The sequence below is a fragment of the Penicillium arizonense genome, assembly GCF_001773325.1.
Source record: "Penicillium arizonense strain CBS 141311 chromosome Unknown PENARI_contig007, whole genome shotgun sequence".
NCBI lineage: Eukaryota > Fungi > Ascomycota > Eurotiomycetes > Eurotiales > Aspergillaceae > Penicillium > Penicillium arizonense.
In genome coordinates this window covers 775,737-795,161 of record NW_019173284.1, presented here as the reverse complement: position 1 = coordinate 795,161, position 19,425 = coordinate 775,737, and the positions used below count along the sequence as shown (strand labels likewise).

General features: G+C 47.6%; 8 protein-coding genes across 8 annotated transcripts; 1 reads left to right on the top strand and 7 right to left on the bottom strand.

The window, feature by feature from the left end:
* Positions 1 to 276: 276 nt before the first annotated feature.
* On the bottom strand, positions 277 to 3,725 carry PENARI_c007G00586 (ankyrin repeat domain-containing protein; the record flags this gene model as incomplete). The annotated part of the gene is made up of 5 exons (XM_022630699.1): positions 277 to 2,290; positions 2,341 to 2,563; positions 2,616 to 3,172; positions 3,264 to 3,560; positions 3,616 to 3,725. The coding sequence occupies 5 exons, from the start codon at positions 3,723 to 3,725 to the stop codon at positions 277 to 279; spliced, it is 3,201 nt and encodes a 1,066-aa protein (XP_022488919.1).
* A 1,030-nt stretch (positions 3,726 to 4,755) lies between these two features.
* On the bottom strand, positions 4,756 to 5,521 carry PENARI_c007G07578 (uncharacterized protein; the record flags this gene model as incomplete). The annotated part of the gene is made up of 2 exons (XM_022631034.1): positions 4,756 to 4,892; positions 4,957 to 5,521. The coding sequence occupies 2 exons, from the start codon at positions 5,519 to 5,521 to the stop codon at positions 4,756 to 4,758; spliced, it is 702 nt and encodes a 233-aa protein (XP_022488885.1).
* Positions 5,522 to 6,114: 593 nt separating this feature from the next.
* On the bottom strand, positions 6,115 to 7,910 carry PENARI_c007G10199 (DUF3176 domain-containing protein; the record flags this gene model as incomplete). The annotated part of the gene is made up of 2 exons (XM_022631160.1): positions 6,115 to 7,399; positions 7,462 to 7,910. The coding sequence occupies 2 exons, from the start codon at positions 7,908 to 7,910 to the stop codon at positions 6,115 to 6,117; spliced, it is 1,734 nt and encodes a 577-aa protein (XP_022489045.1).
* Positions 7,911 to 10,167: 2,257 nt separating this feature from the next.
* Positions 10,168 to 11,634, bottom strand: PENARI_c007G06010 (uncharacterized protein; the record flags this gene model as incomplete). Its single annotated transcript, XM_022630960.1, has 1 exon — positions 10,168 to 11,634. One exon carries the CDS (start codon positions 11,632 to 11,634, stop codon positions 10,168 to 10,170), a length of 1,467 nt encoding a protein of 488 aa, XP_022489092.1.
* Positions 11,635 to 12,633: 999 nt separating this feature from the next.
* PENARI_c007G11603 (uncharacterized protein) lies at positions 12,634 to 13,972 on the bottom strand (the record flags this gene model as incomplete). The annotated part of the gene is made up of 2 exons (XM_022631224.1): positions 12,634 to 13,779; positions 13,841 to 13,972. The coding sequence occupies 2 exons, from the start codon at positions 13,970 to 13,972 to the stop codon at positions 12,634 to 12,636; spliced, it is 1,278 nt and encodes a 425-aa protein (XP_022488910.1).
* Positions 13,973 to 14,881: 909 nt separating this feature from the next.
* PENARI_c007G01844 (sulfite oxidase) lies at positions 14,882 to 16,650 on the top strand (the record flags this gene model as incomplete). The annotated part of the gene is made up of 2 exons (XM_022630755.1): positions 14,882 to 15,102; positions 15,174 to 16,650. The coding sequence occupies 2 exons, from the start codon at positions 14,882 to 14,884 to the stop codon at positions 16,648 to 16,650; spliced, it is 1,698 nt and encodes a 565-aa protein (XP_022489248.1).
* Positions 16,651 to 17,410: 760 nt separating this feature from the next.
* PENARI_c007G08166 (uncharacterized protein) lies at positions 17,411 to 18,429 on the bottom strand (the record flags this gene model as incomplete). Its single annotated transcript, XM_022631057.1, has 5 exons — positions 17,411 to 17,484; positions 17,564 to 17,968; positions 18,029 to 18,113; positions 18,164 to 18,256; positions 18,310 to 18,429. The coding sequence occupies 5 exons, from the start codon at positions 18,427 to 18,429 to the stop codon at positions 17,411 to 17,413; spliced, it is 777 nt and encodes a 258-aa protein (XP_022489062.1).
* Positions 18,430 to 18,676: 247 nt separating this feature from the next.
* On the bottom strand, positions 18,677 to 19,151 carry PENARI_c007G01157 (uncharacterized protein; the record flags this gene model as incomplete). The annotated part of the gene is made up of 3 exons (XM_022630732.1): positions 18,677 to 18,902; positions 18,972 to 18,995; positions 19,057 to 19,151. The coding sequence occupies 3 exons, from the start codon at positions 19,149 to 19,151 to the stop codon at positions 18,677 to 18,679; spliced, it is 345 nt and encodes a 114-aa protein (XP_022489241.1).
* Between the last annotated feature and the right edge of the window lie 274 nt (positions 19,152 to 19,425).

The following is a 19,425-nucleotide window of genomic DNA, read 5'->3' as shown; positions in this document are numbered from 1 at the left end:
ACTCTGAGGCCCTGACCTACCTGGCCTTGATGATACTGGGATGAACGGTCACTATTGCAGCTTTACATTTTGGTTTGTTCTCTTCAATCAAGTCCTCATATTGAGAATTTATATCTCTGATCACACTTTGTACACACTTATGGAAATCAAACGAAGCCTAAATGGGCAATGGCTGTTCGCTTTCTCCAACAGCAACTTGTGCACTAACTCAATATGACTGACTCGGTTTAATCAAGTCGCGTTGCAATATAGAGATCCTCGGCATATGCTCACTTCTCAAAACGATTGCCCACAAAGTGGACAATCTTTTACCCCCGGAATGCAGAATTCACAATATATAACAGTGCCCCCAGAAGTGCCGTCCTTCTTAGTGACTATGTTGCAGCTCTCGCATTCTGAACCGCCTAACATGTTCCTAAGACAGACATCACAATATCTGTAAAAGGCCGCTTGCGGGAGATCATATCTGGGGATAAGGGGGACGTTGGCGTTGAGTAGACATTCCTCACGCAGTCCAGTCTTGACTTTGAGAAGATTGGTAACCTCATCCCAAGGTCCTACACTGTTTTCTCCCGTGGAAAAAGAGACTTTGATAGAGGACCTTTGTCTTCTACTGGACTCTTGAAGGGGAGTAAATCCCAGCTTGTCTTCAATTTGGGCGTCGATGTCGGGGTGGTCAAGCAACACTTTCACAACGTTAACTCTGTCCCTACAAACGGCTGCAAACAATGGTGTTCTGCCAAATATGTCCTTGGGATTCGAGTTACATCCGGCCTTCAAAATGCGCTGCACCAAAATGCCGTCGCCTCGCGAAGCTGCCCAGTGCAATGGAAGGCGCTCGAACTCATCTCGGAAGCTTGGGTCACCAGACTCTTGAAGTATTGCTGTGAAAGAACTTTCGTCTTCACCTATAGCTGACTTTGATAAACAAGACAGCGCATAAGAGGAAGGCGGCAGATTTGTGTTCTTTAACAGGAATGGAGTGTCTGCACCACTTTCAAGGAGCATTTTGGTGATTTTGACGTGGCCCTTTCTTGCTGCGGCGGTCAGAGGAGCTGCTGGGATGAGCTCGAGACCGCAATAGTTACTGTGATATGAGTTTATGTTGGCGTTCCTCTCAAGAAGCAGTCTAACCGCCACCGCATGGCCATTATTTGCTGCTGCTGCATGCAAGGGGGTTTCATGACGAACGTTTTCGGGGTCAAGATTAGCACCTGCGTCGAGTAGCAATTTTATAACCCACGCATGATCACCCATGCTGAATAGTGATCTAGGACCGAGTCGGACTCCACCACCACCTTTCGCAGCGAAGAAGACCGGGGTCTCGTTGTTTTTGTTTTTAAAATTGACATTGGCACCTCCATCAATCAAAAGTCTAACCACTGCGGCATGACCGTAGGCTGCAGCGTAGAAGAGTGGCGTGAAGCTCTCCTTTGTCGCAGAGTTGGGGTCAGCTCCAGGGTCAAGTAGTAGACTGACTACTGTCTCGTTGCCAGACCCTGCAGCCCATATAAGAGGCGTGCGGCCAAGATAGTCCCAGATATTGAAATTGCTGCCAGTATGGGAGAATCCCTCTACAATGTGTTCAAGGCCAAATAGTGAGGCAAGATGGAGTCCTGTGAAACCGCATTCGGTTCCTGACAGACCGAAGATTTCTCGCATGCACCGAGAAACTTTGGCATCATTTCCGATGAATGCAGGGAGAAGGGAGTCATTTCCAAGGCTCTGGCGGAGATGGGACCCTAGCTCATGAGCCGAGTATTGATAAAACTGGTACTCCCCTCGCTGTACTTTAGGCTCATCTTGGGCCAAACAAGGATCATCAAAGTTGTCGAACGACAGATACGTGAGACAGGTGTTTGTGAGAAATTCATGAACATCGGGATACCAAGACTTGCACGTGCGTTTCAGATATTCTTGAGCTGTAAAATGTACAAGCTTAGCGATGTTACTGTTTTCCTCTACAACGATCAAACCGGAGCAGACAGAGATCATCTCCTCGATGTCTATTATGTTCGTTTGGTCGAATTCAGGCTCTCCAATTTCGACTGCAATAGCATCTTGCAGCTCAGTAGCGGTAAGTGGTCGTGCCGAGAATGTAACCCATCCTAGAATCCTCTTGGCAAGGTCCTGGGAAAAGGAGCTTTGCTGCTCAATTCTCTTCATGGTGTCATCATATGCATGATCGTATGCGCCTGAGCCAGTTTGAAACTGAGCGCCTAGGATTCGAACTCTTTTCTCGTTCTTCTCATCCAATAGTAGATTCAAATAGAGACGGGCGAGCAGAAACCTGGGATAAAAATTAGTATATTTTGGATGGTACGGCATTGTGGCACTAACATTCCCCCAGCGGATTCAATGATCTGATTCCGAATATAGCCCCAAAGCTCTGGTTTCCTCTGAATGAACCCCGGAAGATAATCCAGGCTTGCATCAAGAAAAATTCCCACATCTTCTCTGCTTGCTTTGATTTCCATGGTGAGACCCTTGCTGAGAAAGGCCTTGCCAAATTTATCGTCGTGCCGCGTGGTTGCAAGGAGCTTGATATTCGAATATCGTATGACTATTGAAATTGAGAAGGTTTCCGATCCATATGAGGAACTGACGCCGCACACGAACATCCAAGCACTCATCTAGTGCGCCAATGAGAAAGAACACCTCGCTGCACTGAGATATCACCAACTCGAGTTCCTTTTGAACTTCCTCCTCAGATAAATGACTAGGATTTTGTTGGCGTCGAGAATGCAAATCAGAGATTGTTCCACAGAGGCCTGGGTTCCCCTGGAGCAATTGTCTAAGAAGACTCGAAATGAGATTGGAAAATTCAAGTCGTTGCCGAAAGTCGAAGTAAATATAAGTAATCGCAACACTGTCATCATTGGAAAACTTTTTCTCAAGATGGTCAATGACGATAGAAGTAAGTACTGTCTTGCCGGCCCCTGGAGCTCCAGTACAGAGCAGGGTCTTTTCCTTTTCACTGGCGATCCAGAGGAGGAATTGCTCACTTTCCAGGAACCATTTGCCTGTTCCTTCACGGCGCATGTTAAAGACTTTACTTTGTCGCTCCGAGGGATCTATCGCACAAATCCATGGGAGCATTCCATTGCGTAGCTGAGTGTCGCGATTCTCCTTCATGGAATGGACCTCCGCTCCAATTTCCAGGGTCAGATCCCTGAATACATCATCAGCAATGCAATTTCTGGGACATATCAAGGAGATTATGCAAAGATGGAAGGGGATAAATAATGAGAAGATTCCCATACTGATTGATTTTCGCCATAACCAAATTGAAAAGCGAAATGCAAGACGTGATGCGACTCCGCAAGCTGTGGACTTCAGCCGGATCCCAATTGATTCGGCTCCATGCTCGAAGAGCCTTGTTCTTCCAGTTCGAAGTCGCAAATGCAAGAACGTTGTACTTGCTCAACTTGCTTTCAATCTCTAGCAGCACCTCACGGCCTTTTTGAACAATTGATTCCATTTCGCTTTTCTGGTGCACGCTGAGGCCCTCTTTCGGAATGTCATTGAGATCATGGAGGACAGCCCACAAGCTTTTAACCCTATTGTTGATAATTAGTGCCATTTGGATATTCCAAGAATCGGGGGCTTTCCTACTCTCCAGAAATAGCCTTGAACTCACTGGGAGCTTGCGCAAACCGCTTTTTCAATTCATCGGCGAGTTTCAAAGTCGCGAGGAAATCCCCCACGCTAAAGCCGAAACTCATCTTGAATGTTCGAATATTGAGATATAGCTCACGCCCGCCTTGGGACTAAGTGCGACGACAGTTCACCGCGCTGGGGGTGGCTGAGCACATGCACGATAGCAAGGATCTGCAGTGTGGACCTTGTCAGGGCTATGGTGCTTGTACCGCGCCTTTCAATTACAGAAGAGAATACCGTTCCAGAGGAATAAAGATTAAGCCATACGTATGTATACGAGAACAAGAGGGATCACTTTCAAGATAGGGTTGGGGAAATAATTCATGTGTACGCCGTATAGGTGAATCTGTTTCGAAAATAACATTATCACGGATGAGATGCAGCTTTGAGGGGGAAGTCTCGGAGAAATACTGCAAGGCCTAAATTTAGGCGATGCTGAAGAGTTATGTATGGGTGAAGAGGCAAGAAGCAATAATGCTAGGGACGGACAGGAGAGAAGAGGGGAACAGAGGTAGCATGTGTATAACAGTTTCGTGTAAAGTACGTCAGTCCATGTTATGTAAAATGCAAGATCTATTCTAGGAGCCGAGGGATCGTCAACTATACCGTATTTAGATAAGCGTGTCAGGTTGAGATTCGGAAATAAATGTGTGACAGTGTGGGGGTATATCTGATTTCGAATATTACTGTAGAGCCATCTTAAAATCTTATCCTAACCCGTCGAAGGCCCATGTCAGCTTAAGTGTGGGGATACCAGCTTCGACAGACGCTGGTAACGATCGAAAATCGCAATAGGGAACAGAATCCTAAGGAAGGATAATCTCTTACCAGGGTTAGTACTGTGATCTATAACACCAGCGCGGCCTTTAGTGTGTCAAAAAGAATGTGGCCAGGCTGCGTGCCTGGTGAAGCAGGACAGGTGGGCAGCAGCGATCTTGCTCCATCGGCCTTCTACTCTGTTTGGGCCGTTTACAGGGAACATCGACAGCAATTAGAATCAATATATATCACTGTTGTCTTAAGACAACATAGAACGTGGGGTTAGCCGACACCACTCTAAACCTCATACTTCATAGTTTCAAGCACCATAGGACATTACTCCTTCCACTCATCTCTCCCAAGCCTGACAATATCACGCTGTTCCACAACCCAATATTTCGACGGTGCATCCCCACCTTCGGCCATACGAGCAGCTGCCACAGCTGCCCGACCAATAACAGCCTGATCCGCAGCTGCATTTGTGTCAGCATTCATCCATACATGATCTCTCAGCAAAAGAGCAATAAGGAGCTATACCAATTTTATCCTGAACACCCTGTCCCAGCTTATTCAAACTTTTCATAAAACCCTCCAGAAGCGCGACCTTGGCCTTCTCCCTACCAATAATCATACCAGGACGAAGGATAATAGCAGTCTCGAAATCCATCGCCTTGATAGCATCTTCGACCCCAACCTTCATCCTCGAATACGGCACCCACCCCCAAAGAAGACTCCTTGTCCCAGCGCTAGAAATGAAAACATACGTTTTCACGCCAGCCGCCTTGGCTGCTTTGGCATTCTCAATAACTGAGTCATGGTCGATCTTCCATTGGTTTGCTAGTCCACCCGGTGCATTTCCCATCGTGCCCACTGCGTTGAAAACTGCTGTGGGTTTGGGTGATAGGGTGGAGATCATATCGGCCCATTTGAGGATGTCGGGTTCTTGTAGGGATTGGAGTTTGGAGGATTGGTTATTTGGTAGTATTCTTGAGATTGTTTTCACCGATGCGAATGTTTCTGTGGATAGGAGGGTTGCTAGGATTTGGGAGCCGACTGCTCCTGTGCAGCCGAATACTGCTGCTGTTGCTGGTGTTGTTGTCATTGTGGGGATGGGTATCCGAAAGGCAGTGCGTTCTAAGCAATATTATAACGATGGACGTCTCTGAGAAGCTTGAACATAAGATTATAATGGTTCGTAGGGAGAGTGATTGAGCGTAGTTGAGGTTGCAAACAAGGGGTACAAGGGACCGCCGTTCTCGCTTGAGATTAGGATATTCAGGTCGGTAAGGATTTCAAAACACAGTTACCTAGTTCCTAACAGATCTAGGTATTTATATTTTCACATGAGTCTCAGGAATTTAGAAGCTTTGCCAGGGTTGCCGGCGGTGGCTGACGTTATCCACAGGCGATCGGCCGCGATCTGAGACAAACATCAGCCACGGATGCCGAGGTTGACCCTGGTTCACGAAAATTATTGGAGCATCACTAGAGCCAAAGTGCATGAATTTGATTGACCACGCGATATACGCTCGATCAATAATATAAGTGTACTAGTCCTGCTTTGGCTACCGCGTGTATATAGGGAAGGAACTACAAAATTGATCTTTAACAATTCATAAATCATTATTATACTTTAACACAATGTACAGGAGCAAAATCTGCCAATTATATATACACAAAGGTCCCAAAGAAACATCAAGAAGTACGAACAGCCTTAAGCCTGGGACCCTCAGCCGAACTCTCCAAATAAACATCCATTTTCCTTGAAGTAATCTCCATGCCCTTGAGCGTAGGATCCGGTCTAAGAGGAGCATCCCCATCAATCCTCAAATCAGAGAAAAGCAAAGCCAACGGCGAAGACTTCCAGATATACTGCCTTCTCGTGTGGAACACAGTAATAACCAAGAACACGAAACTCAACACAACCAGCACGATAGGGAGGATCATCCACGGCCAGCGCACATGGACATACGATTGCGTCGTCCACGCAGTCCCGTTCTTGATGGAATTGCAGACCTTCGATCGAGCATGGGTCGTCAATGACGAGGCGAGTGATTCGAAGACGGAGTTGATTTCGGTGTAATTGCCATACGTGCCGTAGAGGGCTTCGATTGTATCGGATGACCAGCTCGGTCGATTGCTGATGGGACGAGAACCTTTGCCTTTTAGGAGTGGGGAGACGGAGTTTGTCATGGCAAGCGTGCTGAAGTAGTTTACTTCGTAGGTGCACTCCGGAGTGTCTTTGTTCTCGCGTCGCGTTCCATTCACGTAGCAGGTGTCTGGGGTGATCGCGACATTTTTACCGAAGGTGTACTCGGAGCTGGAGTTTGATTTGCCGTTTGTTGAGGTGACAATTTCTGTGAATGCTCCGCCGTTTACTGCTGCGTGGTATGTGTCGACACAATAGTAGAGGGCGCATTCTGTTGCGGAGACGTCGGGGGGTGTACCGTAACCGGATGCGCTGATGGCCGTGAAGTTGAGGATTAGTGCGAGGTCTGTTGTGTCCAACTTAATGAGAGGTTTGTAGGTTGTGGTGTTAATCATGGTGTTCGTGTTGATGGCCGTGTCGAAGGAGAACCCATTGGGTAGTTTGTAGTTGTATGAGGAATAAGAACCGAAGGATTCTTTGGTCAGTTTTAGAGAGTCCGTAATATTTGAACAGCGGCTGCAGAAGCCCAGAGACTGATATGGTGAGAATGTGCAGTTTCCGGTTGCACACTCCATCATGACATTTTTACTGTTCGGGCTCTGTTCTTGGAAGAGACCGGAGTAGATGGCGCCCATAGTTGAAAGTGGGACTTTGTTCATGCCCGGTCCAGCACCCTCGCCATAATCGGTGTACAGACTGGAATTGCAGACTTGGATGGATGATTTTCCAGAAGCATGAATCGACCGCTCTTGAATTCCCATAACCTGCTGAACAAAGGGGTCGGTAGCTGCTGCCAGCACGAGAACTAAACATCCGAATGTCACGAGATGGCTGAAGTTTATCAATGTTAGTCCAAACGAACTGTTGTACAATTACCTGAATAGATAGCTCACCGAGGAACAAATCTCAACAGCGCAAGAATGGCCCCTGCCGGTCCGCGACTAGCAGCATCTAGCAGCGCCAAGTCACTGAGCTTATTTCCACTGCTGAACCACGACCATTTGAGCTGCGACAGACCCTCACAAACAATGAAAACCATAGAAGCCTTCATCGCAGTGGATAGCACTGAGACCAACGCGTTAAGCGTGATGCCATACGGCCAATCAGGCATAGGCTTTCCATCGTACTCGTACAGCACCACAATAATCGCAACCAGAAACACGACCGACGTGAGACAACTCAGAATTTCCAGGGTCCAGCTTGAACCCCAGAAAAATGACTGAGACTGGAGAACCGCCTTTTGCTCTGCCGTAGACAATGGTCGTGTCTTACCTGTCTGAGTCACTGGCGGGTCGTCTAATCGCACATAAGTGAGCGGATACTCATTCTTAAACTGCGACATCTTGGCTGTCAACAGACATTCTAGGGATTCATTCGACTTTTGAGGAACATTGAAAACATTCAGGAGAAAATTGGGACCAGGAACTTGATGGGCCAGGCTATTTCCCAACTGAGCGAACAAGTGAAACTAGGGCCATTCACGGAGCTGAACCGTGGTTTACTCTTGAATTGTTGGCGATAATCTATTCCCTGCGAAGCTTAGTGTCGGGCTTGTTCTCCACTGGATCGTCGACTTGCCCTAACGGCTTTGATAGTTGAACAGGGGAAAAGTGGACCTTGGAAAATAGTTTTGAGACATTCCTCCGTCAATTCTGGAAAGATGTGGATTCAGTTATTCACTTTATTTACCTCTGTGGGGATTAAGTTAACCACATTTTTCCTATTTGTCCAATTCTTAAAATATCATGCCGATCCGAATGTCTATTGTACAGTATCTCAATGCTCATTTTCCAGTTGCGCCCGTGTAGATCATCTACTTCAGCTAAGCCATGCAGAATAGTAGGACTCGGAGGAACCGGAAATGAATCATTCACTGATGTCTCGGACCGCTGTATCATTTCTAAATTCGACAATCAATGCCGCATGGCATTTGAGGTACAGACGCGCTAACCAGGTGGTGCTGTGGTGTCTAAATCTTTGAGGAAGCCCAAAAGGAATCCCACGTTGTTTCCAAGGTATATATCTCGAGTCTAAAGCTTTAGCTTCTAACCATTACCTACGAAAGGTAGCACAGTGACAAGCTTAAAGGAAGTGATGCTGCTAGACATTCACGGTTGGCAAAGCAGGGATCCGGCAGTCAAGGGTTCTGTTGTCAATATCTTATTAATTTTCTGGTGGTATGGTGTGTTCTTCATTTAAGTGATGTTGAAGAATACATTCAGTTTTGTGGCTACGTGGCCTTATTTTCCAGGCCGACGTTGCGGACAATTTCTCCACATCAGCAATTCGTGCGCCTCCCATAGAACCCAGTCATCTCAGAGCTTCGTGTTCTCCAAATCTTGGTGCTAACCAACAGGCCTCCAAACGTTCCTGTTGGTCTGCTGCCTCGGACACCGCCACAGTTGGCGCTCTCGGGCTCCTGCGCCCCGCCCTCAGCCACAGATGGTCTGACCGTCGTATAAAACTTCCGGCAAGGATGATATTCGACTCGGCGCATCAATCGCTCAGATGGAATCTATCAAGAAATTTATCAGCTACTTGATAAGTCTTGAGTGGACAGAACAAGTTCAGCATGTTTGCAAGTTCTGCGATCGGACGAACTTCGCCAGTATCGTCTACGAAGTGAGTTGTTCCATATTAAGCTCTAAATGATCTCGACATGTCTGACTCACGATGATATATAGGATGAGAATTTAATTGCAGTTGACAATATTCGGTCTTCGGGCCAGTTTCATTGGCTTATTATACCAAAGAAGCATGTTGCTCGTGATATTGAGGGTTTAAACGGTGACCATCTCTCACTCTGTAAGAAGATAAGACGAAATCCGCATTTCAAAGAGCTATAACTTATGGATGTCCCAAAACGTAGTACAGGCCATGGATGGGGTGAAGCATCGCCTGCTCGAGTCTCAATGTCCCGATTTGCCCTCCTCAGATATACACTCGGGTTACCACAGGGGGCGACGCCCGCTACTGGGAGACATATTTTACCCAGATATTATCTCGATTCATCATTTACATCTCCATGTCATAGTCCGGCCATATCTATTTGGATGGATTTTCAGATATCCTGTATGGCTGTCACTCATGTGGAAGTCGGATGCTCAGGTCCTACGAGAGATTCAAGAACTGGCGAAGAAAAATCCTTAGTTGTTGGACTATTGAAATACGTGTTACGATCTTAAGACGAATTGGCCCCATGTGACCTTGGATCCTCGCGATTTAGCCTCCTCGCACATGCCAACATTGTACAATGTAGAAAGTCTCTCACGCTTTGTGGCGGCTACGATACAATATAGATTGTTTTGGTAACCTGTTCCTGAAATCTTCACAGTCAAGAAATCGCCAGGGAATTGCCAAGTCGGATATTAACCATTCGTGCTCTGCCCAATACTCGGCCAGTAGATCCCTAAAAGCTCTTACTCTCTTAGCTGATAACTGGGCTTGACTATTGGTGACTTGGTGGAGCTTAATGTGGGGCTACAGGGGGACAAGCCTTCAATTATAAGCACTCTGATGAGGGTGTGTGTGAAGAGAAAATACAAAGTAAGTACAAGGTTATCTTATATTATTCATAATCCCCTTCTCATCAGAACTTCCTACGCTAAAGTCGTCTTCATCGCTGGTGTAGTAGAAGCGTCCGACGCTCGATGAATACTGGCGAGCGCACTCTTGGGTACGAGTCGGAGGCCAAAGATGAACATGCTGAGTACCAACAGCCCCACAAGAACACCCAAAGTCACCATTGCACCAATCACACCTGCCACTCCCAAACTCATCCCTGTGCCCGAGGAAGAACCAGACGACGAACTGGAGGATGAACTATCACCGCCGTTATCATCGGAAGTCGAGGCGCAGATTCCATTGGTATTTCCACAGGCCTGACACCATTGCTGCTGCGATGAAACAGCAAACTTCTTCGACTTGTCAACAAACTGCGCCCAAGGGAGCTCGAGCGTGGATTGACCGAAAAGTGGATAAGCTTGTAGATGTGTTGAGCCCTCAACGCTAGTCCCATTGTGAAACACGAAACGCACACTGATATCTGACGTGGAAGGCATCCCAGTGCCAGTATCGTTTGTCACAAGCTCCCATGCCATGGACGAAGCGTAGTCGGGTATACCAGAGAAGGTCTCATCTGCGGTGTGGAGCCCGGCAAGACCGAAATAAGAAAGGAAAGTGGCATAGGCACCGAACTGGATGTTCAATTTGGACTTGCCGCCAGATGTAATGGTTTCGTTCAAAGCTGCAAGAACTTCGCCAGCAAGGGTCATACCAGCAACAGCACTGATCTGATCTGAACTATTGTATGCTAGGTTGAACTCGTGCTCGCTCGCGAGAATAAAAAGCTCTTGCATTACCTGATCAGTGAGAAGACTGGATGGCTGGAAGGTCGTGGTGGAGTTGTGAATCAAAGCCACATGGAGTAAATCCCATATGGTGTATGCATTCTTGTAGTTCAGCTCAGTAGAGCTGAATGTTCCATTGACCAGCGGTTCAAGAGACTGGTAAAGCTCTTTGGTGGACGACAACAGGCTCTTAAAGGAGTTTGAGGAGAAGTAGTTGTTGCTGCTGACTTTGGCATTGTTGCAGGAAGATGTGCTCTGGAGCCACGCGTTGTCCTCGCTCCCGCTGCCTGACTGTACGTCTGACATCGGGATCAGCTGATAGCCGTTCATTGGGGATTGAACTGTTGATCCGTTGCGCAGAGTCTCCGTGGCAACAGAGCCGATAGGAGGGTAGAGGCCTTGCAAGAACCCCTCTCCTGAGGTTTCGATAACATCATCTTGCGGCGCACTGGCAGTAACCTGGGCCAAGTTGACTGTGTCGGTACTGATCCCTTCGATGTGATAGGAAGAGTTCGACGAGATATAACGGTCATGGAAAAAGGTACCAGTCATATACTCTTGACCGTAACCCAGACTGGTTAATTTAGTAGGTGGCCAGGCTTTAGCTGTGCGGTCCCCGTGGCGCTGGAAAATATAAGCCCCGAGGACCCTTTCTGCGTTGGTAAGATCTGCCAGAGACAGGGAAGCCAGCACGAAGAGTATGCGGAGGACAGACATGATTGGAAAGCTTTGCTCTCGACAGCTACCGCTCAAAGGCATATAGCGATCACAGTGGGTTTACCGAGCTTTATTAGTAGCCTACCTCGTGCGGGGGAACGCTACAACCCCCACTCGATACGGTGAGATGCAAGTTTCACCAGCAGTCGGATGGTTGCGGAGACTTTTACTTTGCCTTCAAAGGGTCCAGGCGCAACAGGATGAATTTGCAGGTTCTGGCCGAAAGCTCTTGCTTCTTGGTTAAGACGAGCAATTTTAGAACGTTGGTTTTCGGGGTTTCTTAGGGAGATGATATCACCATTTGGAGGACAGGTAGAATGAGAAGTCGGATAACGCGGGAGAGAAACGAAAATGGATTGCTGCAGCGAGATAGGTTAAGGTATACCCTTCGTCTATTCCGTGTCTGATTGTAGAAGTTCCCTGGACGCTCAGCAAAAGATAGGACCATTCACGCTTCAGCAGGAGCGAATAATGGAGGTATCGGAAAAGCCCACCCCGCTCACGCTCGGTCCCACCGAAATAAAACCCAGTACTATCTAGCTGCAGAAGACCCAGGGTCTGTGATGGATTGATAGATGGTAGTATTCTTCGTGCATACGGAACTGGTGGGCAGTAATTGGGTTGCATCCTTCTCCATAACTCGGAAGTAGTATCTCTCGTGACCGGAAGCACTGATAGTATTTCTAGAACTGGATATGATTCGTTCCATAGTTCTCCCCAAGCCAGCACATCGTTCTTTTGGCTATGGGTTCGTCTCCAGCACATGTGTCTGTTACGGACATGTTACAATCATTGGGTTTGCTTGGGCATTCATACTGCAAGGAAAGTGAATTTCAAATGGTCCTCTGATATGAATTCAAGACCCCATGTGCATCCCGAAACCCGATTTTATAAATACATAACCCCAAATATCCCAAATGTGAATTGGTATTTCCCATACAGATGCATGTAAAATATACAAGTCGTAAATCATTCCAATCATGACAAGAAAAAGCATGCCTACCCACCAATGAGAATCATTGGACGGTTCTTCATGTTCTTCAGCTCGTCCACGCCGGCGTGTTTCGCCTTCTTACGCTTCACGGCCATACCAATGATATCCAGGATCTCGCGCTCTCGTTCAGCCAGGCCCCCATTGTCACCGAGACGGGCAGCGGTCTGCACAGTCTCCAGAAGATCCGGTAAGGCTTCCTCGTCGATAGGCCGCCCGTGATTCTCCTTACGGATGATATCCCGCAGCGAAACCTCCGAATTTCCAAAAAGACACACTTTCAAATTGCCGTCACTCGTAATTCGGAGTCGATTGCAGGTGCCACAGAAATTGTGCGTCATGCTGGTAATAAATCCGACATGGCCCTTAAATCCAGGTACTTGATATGTCTTGCTGGTATCATTTTTATGATCGGCGAGCTTCTCTAACGTCGGATATTTCTTTCGGATCACCGCTAGCATCTCCTGGTACGAGAACATCTTGTCCTGGTTCCACTTGTTCCCATCGAAGGGCATGTACTCGATAAAGCGCACCTCGATAGGCTTCTCACGACACATCTCGACGAATGGGATGATCTCACGATCGTTCAAGCCGCGCATCACAACGCAGTTGATCTTTAGCTTGATGCCGGCGCCGCTCTGGTTTATTTCCAGAATACGGTCTATGCTCTTCATCACGGCCTCGAATCCACTCCGTCGGGTCATGATCTGAAACTGGAATGGATCCAGAGTGTCCAGGCTCAGATTTACGCCTGTCAGGCCCGCTTCTATCATATGGTCTAGCTTTCGGTGTAGTGAGACCCCGTTTGTGGTCAGACATAGCTCGCGTAGCCCGACTCGCCGTAGCTTGCCAATTTCTTGCATTAAGGGGACAATGTCCTTCCGCACCGTTGGTTCCCCGCCCGTCAGACGGATCTTTGTAACGCCCTGAGAGACGAATAATGATGATAAGTAAACAATTTCCGGCGAGGTTAACAGCCGGGGCAGTGGCGACAGGTCTATCCCTTCCTCGGGCATGCAGTACAAACACCGCAGATTACACCGTTCCGTGACGCTGATCCGTAGGTAATCATGTTGACGATGAAATTTGTCCGTGAGAAACTCAGAGAAAGGCTTGACAGTCCGTTCATTTAAGGACCGCTGGTGCTGAGGTGTCTATGGAAGGGACCTGGTCAGATTTTTTGATTGGCATGGGTCCTACATGATAGGGACATACAGGGATTATCTCACTTAGTGCCCGTAGACAGCGTCTCCCTACGCTGGAATTTCTGAAAGTGCGTTGGGTGCGAAAGTTCTGAGATAGCTGAAGTAGGGATGCTGTCCGCCTCGTGAGTTGTTGTTGGGCCATGATTTAAAGAATATTTCTTTTGCTCAAGGGGAGATGGTTCACTGATAGAAGCGGAAATAATTTCAGCCCTTGAATGCCTCAACCTAGCGAGGTCTGAGTGCAAAGCCAACGCATCATGCATTCCTTACCCCAATCGGAAGCAACGCTATGCTGCATTCCTGCTCTGCAAAAGACATTAATCAATGTCCAATGATGGGCAAGCTTTACTCCTTTCAAAAAATTAAGTATAATTAGCTACCAATCATAGCTAGGACAGTATCGATCCCAAGGTGTTGACCAATCGGTCGACGCAAGCGATACGTCCCCGCCATTCTTTGGCGTCCGCCCTCCAGCACAAAGCTGCAGCTTGATGTAGTACCTCTGCTGTGAATTCCTCTTCGACAAGGGGACGCCAGGGGTTTTGCCAACGGTCTATTATGTTATCCTGAGAGAGATAGCAAATAAAATGAACCTAAGAAATTGAGTTTCACGACAGTTTAGATAGGAGCTGGGACTTACGTCGTTATCCACCTCGCGCCAACCAAATAAACCAGATTCACTATGTTAACGCCAATTTCTACTTGTAATCTCGAGATTTAATATGTCCTTTTTGGAAATGCATCCTTGGTTTGGTACATATCGTAGACGAGCTCGCTCAGAGTCGTGAGGTCATTACAATGCCTAGCCATCATTCCCGGGCTACCGTATGGCTTCTACTGGATGCAGTCTAAATTCTGTATCCGGGAACGAATCCCTAGGTGCCGCTCGGGGCACTTGCCGGAATTTCCCAGCCCCCAACACCCTAGCATGACTGAAATATAAAACAAGCTACCTGACCTCACATGGATATCACGTATTCGTCATAACAACGCAATTACACTGAAGATACTATACAACTTATTCTGAAGTTTCCTTTGATATCTATGCACAATGGAGCTCCCAGCTGAATTGGATACTACCAATCGTCCTGATGAGTGGAAGATTGAACAGGGCATGGCCGGCCACAAGCTACCTATCCTTGACCAATCTGGAAGTGACATCGTCCACCTTTACCCTCCGCCGGTGACAAAATTGATGAAAGATGAAGAAGCAATCGCATCAGTGGGTGATCGTGCCAAGCTTTTCACCCGCGAACGTAATGGTTGGAAAGGGTATTGCTGCCCTATGCATCTATGACATGGTACTACTGGCCAATAAGCTAATGACTACTGTTGCAATATAGATACATCGAGTGGGAAAACTATCCCGAGAAAAAAGCCAAAGCGCACAAGATCCTCACTTCGCAGACATTTAACCCATCCCCTGATTTCATTTTCGGTCCAATTCCAGGGACCAACCCCGTGCTTCCGGGCAATGATTTCAAGGACTGGCATACTGCCCTCGGAGGTGAACTCACCACTGTTGCAGATGACTCCTGGAGATGCGTTCTCCGTGAGAAACATGCAGATATGCTGCATCTCCTCCAATTCCCTTACAATGGGGAGCCTCCCAAGCGGCTTGTCACCTCGAAAGCGATAACACCAAATCCTCTCCACTTCGTGCGGAACCACGGCGGCATTCCAATCATCGATAAAGACAAGTGGGAACTGTCGCTAGATGGGCTGGTGAATCACCCAAAGACTTATAAATTCCATGATCTCATGGATGAGACTAAGTTCCCACGCATGGAGAAGACGGTCACTATCCAGTGCTCGGGAACTCGTCGTATTGAGCAAATTTCCCTGTACGGTGGTCAGGGAGACGAGGTTCCCCAAGCACCGTGGGCTGAGGGTGCCATTGGGACAGCTCGTTACGTCGGTATCAGCTTGAAGAAGCTGATTAAAGACTGCGGGGGTCTCGTCAAGCCAGCTAAACATCTCGAGCTTTACGGTGCTGAGACCTACATCAAGGATCTTGAGGTGGGCAACTATCTTGTTAGCGTCCCTTGGTCCAAGGTGAAGGCCAACGAGGTCATCCTGGCCTGGGAGATGAACGGTGAACCTCTGCCCAAAATCCATGGGTATCCGTTACGAGTTGTGGTACTAGGATACATTGGAGCCCGAAGCGTCAAATGGCTTTACCGCATCAAGGCCATTGAGAATCCATCCCTCGCCCCAGTTCAGAGCAGGGAATACCTATACTTCAATCAACAGGTTGGCAAGTACAACCAACGACCCACAGACGGCATCCAAATCCAAGAAATGCCAGTCAGCTCAGCTATCATGTCCCCGTGGACAAAACAAGCGGTCGTGCACATAGGAAAGATTCGATGCAAGGGCTGGGCCTACTCCGGCGGTGGTCGATGGCCCGAAAGAGTCGAATTGTCCGCAGATGGCGGTTTCACCTGGTACGACGTGCCACCGGAGAATCTATCCAAGAAAGGAAAATGGACCTGGCGTACCTGGGAATTCGATTTGCCTTGTGACGCTGAAGGATGGATTGAGATCGTCTGTCGATGCTGGGATAACTCCCTCAACACGCAGCCACTCAATGTCCGCGCGGCGTGGAACTGGGGTCTGCATGTCACGTCTTCGGCTCATCGAATCAAGGTTTATAGCATTAACAAGAGCCGGGAAAATACGAGGAAACGCTTGGATAAGTATGAGCAGCTGGGTATCCCCTTGGCTCCTCTTTCTCGCTATGAGATTGTCTCCGGTCAGACACCGGAGGAATACGAGCAGTATTGGAAGGAGCATGAGCCACGGGATGTCGATGACTAATTCCTCTGTACTCCAATATTTTGGATCTGCTTACGGTGTGGAGTTTCAGACGTAGTTTTTGTCAAAAAAAAAAGGGCTACAAGGGCTAAATTAAAGGAACTTGTCTGCATGTTCGACGTTGACAAAAGTACTGCAGGCTTCTGGATCGTATGCTCGGCTTCTTCAGTCTTTTGGGATAATCTTTTTATGGTAAGAGAAGAGCAGCAGAACTATTGGAGAGAATTGAGGGGGTTTCCAGAGTTGTTCTGTAGAGAAAAGAAGGACAGGCAGCTTGACGTGCTAGTCACTCAGGCGCAACCAGTCAATGGACCATGGGACCCTTTCGGCGAAAGAATTAGTACCTGGAGCAGACTGTAGGTGGGTAAATTTTCTACGGTGATGATTGTTTGTATTGGCATCACGATTATGCGGCAGTCTCCGTACTTCAGTTGTTCCCTTTTTCAGATAAGTTTTCTTGTGCCACCGACAGCCAAAAGAGACTTCTCTGCAGAAAGACCCAAAATGAATAGCCCAACCCAGTCCTTGCCATTGATCGAGATTTGGTAACTCAAATCCCGTTATTCCTTTTCCAAACACTCGGAATGTCTCGCGTCTGCGGATCGATGTTCATTCGCACAGGTGATTATCTGAACTTCGTGTCCATATACTACATTTTGGCCGACGAAAGCTTTCCAGTGCCAATTTATTTGATTTACTGAAAACGAGCTATTTTAATTTTAGTACTGGATTCGGTAATAGAAGAGAGCTCCCGTCAAGGGCTTTAGTTTTTGATAGCTGCCTCGGTCGCCATCTTGACCTTTACCCCAAGATCCTGGTCGACTTTGCTAAAGAGTGCTGCATGTGGGTCAGTAAAATCATTTCGCAACACTGAAAGAAAGCGTCGACGAACCATATACTTCATTACGCAGCTTACCCGACTTGACCCCACTGATACTCCCAGCAAGATTCTCAATATTCCTTTCCTGGTGTCCCGGATCACGGCCAATGACATCCCACAAAGCAGCAGGCTGAATGAAATCATCGTCTTTCATGTGGCTGGTGTAGGTTGTAACTTCGCCAACCCACTTCTCGTGCTCGGTATGCACGCTCAGCGACTCAGGGTTGACTCCTTTGACTTCTGGGTAGAATTTGGTCGGCTGGAGAGAGGAGTTGACGTAGTTTGGATCACCGCCGTAGTTATCATCAAACCTCATTTTGCCGTCTCTCTCAAAGGGAGAGTATACGGGGACCTTGGCTGCGTTGGTGGGGAGTTGCTGGTAGTTGACTCCGAGGCGGTAGCGAGCTGCGTCGGGATAAGCGAATAGGCGCGCTTGGAGGACTAGAACAGACGGGGATGAGTTTTCAACGTAACAGATGACGCTCCTGCTATATAACTAACCGGGATCGGCCGAAGCCGCAAAGCCAGGTACCATATTAGACGGAGAGAATGCCGCCTGCTCAATATCGGCGAAGTAATTTCCGGGCTAATAAATGGTCAGTCTGCTTAAGCAAGCCAGGGGACCGGATAACAAACGTTACGATCCAAGGTCAGCTTGCCAATCTTCCTCAGCGGATAGCCCTCGTGTTGGGTCTTCATGTGGATCTTAATGTATTTGAATGAAACATCCTAGTTCAAAAGAGTGAGCCATTTACATGCAATATTATGTCTTGGGACCTTACCTCCTTGGTAAACTTGTAAGTGTGTCCACTGTAGGAGTTCAAAAAGCCGGATTGATTGGGGAGTTCCACGATCACTGAAGAGAACCGAAAGCTGGTGGATTCCTTCTGGGTTGCCCACATGGAAGCTAGGTATTGTCAATAATCTAGCGTCGGACGTTCAATGGCTGTACCTACTCCCAGAACTAAATGTTTTGTCGGCTATTTCGTATGCATTGAGCTCAGGAATTGGCAGATACCATGTTTGCATCAGGTAGGTGAGTCCGCGGGTGCCTCTTGTGGGACCGATTCATAGAGGGGAACTTGATGGGATCCCGAATGAAGAATACTGGCTTCGCTTTGTATGAGCAAGGGTTATTTTGATGTGTGTTTAAGATCTGCTCACGGTGTTGTTGAAAACCCAGTCTAGGTTGCCTTCATCTGTATATAGTTTCATTTCCCAGCCATGGACATCTCGCGAAGTATCAGCAGAGCCTGATTCCGGGCCAACAGTGGAGACTCGAAGGAGAACAGGAGTCATCTTGCCAGCTTTGTTGAGGAAGCTGGCGGATGTCAGGTCGGAGCAGTCGGCGGTGGCTTCGAACTCTCCGTATACCCTATGAGTGGGGTTTTATATAGATTAGCTAGCTCACTTGCCCTGAATAATTGCATTTTAGCTGGCTTACCCCACAGCTTTGGCATGAACAACGCTGGAACAATTCTATTGTTAGTCATAAGTTAATACGTATGTTCACAATGTATCACTCTTACCGCTCTGGGATTCTCTTGCGAGAAGAATGAGCGAGGGTCTCGATGAGCTGCGTGTCCTGGAGGAGTCCGAGGCCCCCACCTTGTCTGTTGCGCATGAGCACAGCAGTGCTGCTGTTTGCGAAGGGGCAGCCTTTTTTTTTTTTTTTTTTCTCAATAAATATGTCAAATTGCCATGACTGTATTTAGGATTAATGACCTTCGGCAAGAGTATAGTATTTTTCAGCGGACATGATGAGCTCTATAGCTACACTTCTTGTGGAAATGGCTTAAGGATTTATCTGAATCAGCATAGTGCTCTTAGTCCGAGTTATATGCATCAAATCCGTAGAGCTAGCTGCGACTATATGAGTTCTCCTTCCGGCTAGTCAA